Source organism: Staurois parvus, unplaced genomic scaffold (assembly GCF_062004578.1).
Source record: "Staurois parvus isolate SC_StPar_1 unplaced genomic scaffold, SC_StPar_1.0 ptg000073l, whole genome shotgun sequence".
Classification (NCBI taxonomy): Eukaryota; Metazoa; Chordata; class Amphibia; order Anura; family Ranidae; genus Staurois; species Staurois parvus.
In genome coordinates this window covers 1,286,082-1,292,507 of record NW_028317869.1, presented here as the reverse complement: position 1 = coordinate 1,292,507, position 6,426 = coordinate 1,286,082, and the positions used below count along the sequence as shown (strand labels likewise).

General features: G+C 45.2%; 1 protein-coding gene across 1 annotated transcript; it reads left to right on the top strand.

Annotated features, from left to right (window-relative positions):
* The first annotated feature begins 649 nt into the window (after positions 1–649).
* LOC149469368 (uncharacterized) lies at positions 650–5,201 on the top strand. Its single transcript, XM_089669381.1, has 4 exons — positions 650–679; positions 4,036–4,239; positions 4,732–4,923; positions 5,010–5,201. Exons 1-4 carry the CDS (start codon positions 650–652, stop codon positions 5,199–5,201), a joined length of 618 nt encoding a protein of 205 aa, XP_089525507.1.
* The last annotated feature ends 1,225 nt before the right edge of the window (positions 5,202–6,426 follow it).

The window sequence follows — 6,426 nt, the reverse complement described above, 5'->3', positions numbered from 1 at the left end:
ATCCTTCCAAACAAATGTATGAAATCATGGATGAGTCCTCCTTCTATGTGATCTAGAAGATCTTCAATCACAATGTCTTTATGGATGAAGTGGATGGCCCAGTTTATATATTATTTATTGCTTTACAGCTTTATTCCCTCCAGGATTCATTCTTTATTTATAGAACCATTCAAGGAAGTGTTCTTACTGTGAGAGATCTCCACCACCATTCCTCTGTGACCATTACATCCTTGTCATTTATGTCTAACATCTTCATTATGAGTGGATTGATAGATATTTTTATACTTTAGGATGAATTTTTGTATTTTTTTTACCCAAAAAGATCTGTTTTGGAGGTCTCTGTTTTATTATGTATTTTGTTTTTATCTTGTGTTCTGTGTCTTTAAGACTTTTCTATCTGTAGTAAAATATATTATATAAACAGTTGGTTGCATAAGAGTTAGGTTTATTGTTTCTTACTTTTTTTAGTTCTTTTTTATCTTCCCTGGTATCTCTGTAAGGTAGATACAATGCTGGAATGGTTATTAGGGGAAGTTTCTCGGGGCTGCAGTTCCTATGAACTCCACAAGATGGAGATCTCATTTCTCCCCAGACAGGACTTCTCTATGGGATACAGACAGGAAGTGATGTCAGGTACAGACAGGAAGTGATGTCAGGGACAGAGAGGACATTCGGAGAGGTGAGTGGGGAGGAAGCAGATCAGAGACATTGGTGGAAGTGGCAGCAGAGGAGGTAATAAGATGTTATTTCCTATTTACACCCAGTAACCCCCCGTCATGTCCATCCTCTTCCTCCATAGTCACGTCCGTCCTCTTCCTCCATAGTCACGTCCGTCCTCTTCCTCCATAGTCACGTCCGTCCTCTTCCTGCATAGTCACGTCCGTCCTCTTCCTGCATAGTCACGTCCGTCCTCTTCCTGCATAGTCACGTCCGTCCTCTTCCTGCATAGTCACGTCCGTCCTCTTCCTCCATAGTCACGTCCGTCCTCTTCCTCCATAGTCACGTCCGTCCTCTTCCTCCATAGTCACTGTGACGTCTTTTATCTCCAGCAGATGATGATACACACATATATAGTGTGGGAACCCAGATGAACCCCTTCAGGGGCAGAACATCCCCCCACTTCCGGGGCCGGAACATTCTCCTCATTGTGGAGATAAATTCTAGTAATATGGTCCTCTAAACAAACAGCACTGACAATAAATAGACAAGACAAGGACCATCCTGACCATACATGGCCTACAAAGGGCAATGATGACACTACACAGGCAGCCAATGGGCAATCATTACACTATGCAGCCAACACAATGATGGAGTGCCGGGGTCAGGAGTATGGAGCATAGAGCCCCTTACATTGCTGCTCAGGAGGAAGAAAACATTCCTTTGTAACAGAAAATGTATATAAATCTGAGGTGCTTTTAGGAATATCTGGGGTTTAAAAAATAAATGGGGCTTTATAGCGACTAAAACATTTAATATGTGTAACATTGCGCTGTTTATCTCCTCCTCCCCTCCCCCGCCTGTCTCCAGCACCGCACCCAGGGACTAGCAGGGAGGAGAGATTCCTTGCAGTGTAATGAGAACCGATTGGCTGCTCCTCAGGAAAGGGGAGTGTCTGGCTTATCCTTTTTCCCTTTCACTCCCAGAGCCATTTTTGCATTTTTTGCACATTTAAGGAATCTATTTAGCCCTGAAGATGACACAAAACCCCCAAAATATAGGTTTTCTAAAAGTAGAGACTTTAGAAAATAAAATAGAGATAGTTCTATTTTTTTATGTCACAAAATATTATCACAAAGTCTAGGAAATGCCAAATTTCAGTAAAAAATATACTTAAGTTAATTTCAGTGCACAAAAAGCAATAAATGACCCATTTATGTGTAAAAATATAAAAGCCGAGGTTGCAGCGAGTAAATAGATATCCAACATGTCAAACCTTAAGTTGTGTGTGCTGAAATGGTGACAACCTTTAGTCCCCGGTATTATCTATAGGGGACACATTTATAGCCCCTTCTAGGTCATCAGTATGGAGTACGGAGGAGGTCTGCTCCTAGAATTATCCTCTCATTCTGGTGTGACCGGCGATATGTAACGTGTATCACAATCAATGTTATCACGTGTAGGCCCTCCAGCGTGTGCTCTTACGTTGCATATATGTGGGGGAGGGGGGGCCTTAAAATTTTTTAAAGGGAGGAGTTATGTACTTGGTTGTAACTTTAATTCTTTGCATTTAAAAAAAACATTTTTACTTAAGGGGACAAAGTCCTCTATGAGATGACGTTTGATGACAGGTTCTCTTTATTGAGACATCCAGGGTCTAAAAGACCCCCAATGTTCCCCTGTACTCCATTGGATGTAATGTAGTGCACATCGAACCGCATTACATTCTTTGCCGGCCTCGATGGTCGGGAAATCTGTCATAACATCACTTCTGGGTCAGGACAAGAAGGGAGTGAACATGTCCGCTCTCCTCCATCCCCTCTACCCTCCAACACCCGCTGACCCGGGCCCACAGATGGGCAAGCAGAGCCGGGGAAGCATAGCAGGTACAGGAGAGGTTCACACACACGGGGTGGCAGAGGCTGACACCTGAAAGGAGAGCCCTGCGGCTTGCCCTCAGCAGGGATAAAGATTAAACACAATACTTGCCCGGCCCCCAGAACTACATGTCCCGGGCGTCGGGTGATGTAAAGTGACCATCCCTGCATGATGAGCCGACATTGACCTCACAGCACTGCCTCAGAGCAGACTAGTCATAGGAAGGATCAGATTTACCATTCCTTGTCTGCAGATCTAATACTCATCAAAACCAGTTCAGAGACCAAACAAACCCAACAGAGAAAAGGGGCCCGGGACCCCAAAATTGTAGTAAACACTAAACAGTCCAAACAAAATGTCTTCCCATGGGGGGAGTAGTTCTTCAATGTCCAGCAACCCTCCTATTCCCCCCTCACATCCACATCCTATTATTGTGTGACCAATACCATCCAAATCATTCTTACTTTCATTTCCCAAAGTTATCCGTCTACAAGGAGACCTGTATAGATCACATGATGGCACCAATGAGGATGGAGGAGGACCGGAGTCACATGACTGAGAAGATACTAAACCTCACCCTGGAGATCATCTACCTGCTGACCGGAGAGGTGAGGAGGATTCTGGGAGGTCACATGACATCACTCTTATCTCTATTAATAACACATACCTGACCGGAGAGGTGAGGAGGATTCTGGGAGGTCACATGACATCACTCTTATCTCTATTAATAAAACACAGACCTGACCGGAGAGGTGAGGAGGATTCTGGGAGGTCACATGACATCACTCTCATCTCTATTAATAAAACACAGACCTGACCAGAGAGGTGAGGAGGATTCTGGGAGGTCACATGACATCACTCTCATCTCTATTAATAAAACACAGACCTGACCGGAGAGGTGAGGAGGATTCTGGGAGGTCACATGACATCACTCTTTTCTCTATTAATAAAACACAGACCTGACCGGAGAGGTGAGGTGGATTCTGGGAGGTCACATGACATCACTCTCATCTCTATTAATAAAACACAGACCTGACCGGAGAGGTGAGGAGGATTCTGGGAGGTCACATGACATCACTCTTATCTCTATTAATAAAACACAGACCTGATCGGAGAGGTGAGGAGGATTCTGGGAGGTCACATGACATCACTCTTGTCTATTCTGGTCAATAGACCATTTTATTTTTGCACACATTTAGATGATGTCAGGTGGTTGATATTGTTTTATTTGTCTCCTGATCTGTAGGATTATGTTGTAAAGAAGAAGTCTAGTGGGGAGCCAATCTCAGGAGGATGGAGCAGAACCCAGAGCCTCACCATGGTGCCTCCATCTCATTCTCTGATACCTGAGAGGGAGAAAGAGCAGAAGATTCTGGAACTGACCACCATGATGGTCCATCTGCTGACAGGAGAGGTGAGCGGTGCCGGGAATTCTGGGACATTCTCCAGTAACAGACAAGGGATGTGTCTGGATGGTGACTGTATCATTGTGTGTGTCAGGTTCCTATAAGGTGTCAGGGTGTCACTGTCTATTTCTCCATGGAGGAGTGGGAGTATTTAGAAGGACACAAGGATCTCTACAAGGACGTCATGATGGACAATCAGCAGACTTTGGGTTTTGTGAAGATTGTAAGGAAGGAATTTCCCCGGAATGAGACGATATTGAAGCTCACCCTGGAGATCCTCAGCCTGCTGACTGGAGAGGTGAGTGTAATGAAGGGGTTAAATCTGACTGGGCTGTACACTGGGGGGTATTCAGAGTCACTTGAAGTCTTCTGATGTTCTGTAATCAATAACGACATCCACACAAGTACTATGAATACATAAAGTGTCCGGACTCTATGAGATTTGGTCATAGCACAAGATGGCGGCATTGGTTATAGAAGAGAACAATCTCAGCTTTCGTCCAATCAGGGAGACCCATGATTACCAGCATGCCACGCCCACTGACCACTAAATCCATGGGTGACATTTCCTGGTGGGTCAGTGAGCCTTACTAGTAAACCATTAGTGACTCTATTATATGACTTCTAGAAGGAGCTATAAATCTGACCCCATTGTCATCATATCATTGGATGGAGATGTCTGTCCTTTGCTGAGTCGGCACATTGTGGCCAATCCCTGGAGAATAAATCTAGAGCTGACCATAGAAGTGAGGGATTATGGGAGAGTGAGATTTATCTTTGTATCACACAGAACTGTACAGGAGTCATGAAGAAATCTACCGACAATGACACCAGAAGGAGATCTCATCGTATGACCACAAGATCCTCGAGAATCCAGAATCCCATCACCATCCCCCCACCTCCATCCCTGATCCCTACAAGACAGAAGACACAGAAGATTCTAGAAGTCACCAAGAAGATGATGGAGCTGCTGACAGGAGAGGTGAGCGGTGCCGGGAATTCTGGGACATTCTCCAGTAACAGACAAGGGATGTGTCTGGATGGTGACTGTATCATTGTGTGTGTCAGGTTCCTATAAGGTGTCAGGGTGTCACTGTCTATTTCTCCATGGAGGAGTGGGAGTATTTAGAAGGACACAAGGATCTCTACAAGGACGTCATGATGGACAATCAGCCGCCCCTCACATCACCGGGTAAGAGGAGACTTTATTGTAAAGGAGAGAGCAGTACGGAGGATCCACCTAGATCCCCCATCATCTGATAAACACATAGAAACAATGGATTCAGTCAGTGTGTGTGTTTCCTACAGATGGATCCAGTCATGGGAACCCACCAGAGAGATGTCCCCGTCCTCTGTATTCCCGGGATTCCACACAGGAAGGTCACACCATCCCTCACCATCATCAGGTAGATGATGACAATTATTGGTAGTTGTGATTTATACACAGCATGTTTGTTACAATGAATGTTTTATTATATCTTTCAGAGTGGAATCCTCGGGGATGATAATATTGATGTTAAAGAAGAGTATAAAGAGGAGGATGAGGAGTATGGAGTGATGGAGGAGTTTTCAGAAGGACACAAGGATATGATGGAGCCACCTAATACCAGGAACCCACCACAGAGATGTCCCTGTCCTCTGTATTCCCGGGATTCCACACAGGAAGGTCACACCATCCCTCACTATTACAAGGTTGGTGGGATGGAGAATCTAGAACATGGACTTGTAGAGACTATGGGCTCCAATCACAAAGCGGTATCTTCCCGTATCCCAGTATGTAGTAAGATGCTGCATTCTGTTTTTTAGTAGTGAATCCTGCGGGTAATTTACCACTGGTGTCCATAGCAACACTTGTAAATAGCTTGTTGTGGAGAGGGCAGCCGCCAGTGTCCCCAACAACCAGTAAACAAGGAGCGGACGGCCGCCAAGTTCCCCGCTGACAGCTGTGACAGGTCTGGTATGGATTTTGAGGGGAACCCCGATGCCAAAATAATAAAAATAAAGGCGTGGGTTCCCCTCCAAAATCAATACCAGACCCTTAGTGAGTGCCCACCTTCCTCCTGAACCATACCAGGCCACATACCCTCAACATGGGGTTGGTGCTTCAGGGCAGGGACGCTCTATCCTCCCAAAAGCACCTTGTCCCCATGGCGATGGGGACAAGGGTCCTTCCCCACAACCCTGGGCAGTGGTTGTGGGGGCCTTATTGGAATCTAGAAGTCACCTTTAACAAGGAGGCCCCCAGATCCCGGCCCCCCACAATGTGAATGAGTATAGAGTACATAGTACCCCTATTCATTCACCAAAAAAAAGTAGTTTAAGAAAACACTGGAAGTAATTTTTGAAAAAACAAAAATAAAGAACAATATCCCCCTGATGTAGATCCATCGATGATCCAATCACGATACTCGCTGTCATTGCCTTCTTGTGACGTCACCAATACAACATGCCCCGGTCAGTGACGTCACCAATACAACATGCCCTG

Bases quoted from the DNA above. Each gene is read 5' to 3' on its own strand.
- LOC149469368 (XM_089669381.1), top strand. From the start codon at position 650: ATGTCAGGGACAGAGAGGACATTCGGAGAG. The intron at 4,240-4,731 runs GTGAGTGTAATG...TGTATCACACAG, and splicing joins TCAGCCTGCTGACTGGAGAG to AACTGTACAGGAGTCATGAA. The intron at 4,924-5,009 runs GTGAGCGGTGCC...TGTGTGTGTCAG, and splicing joins TGGAGCTGCTGACAGGAGAG to GTTCCTATAAGGTGTCAGGG.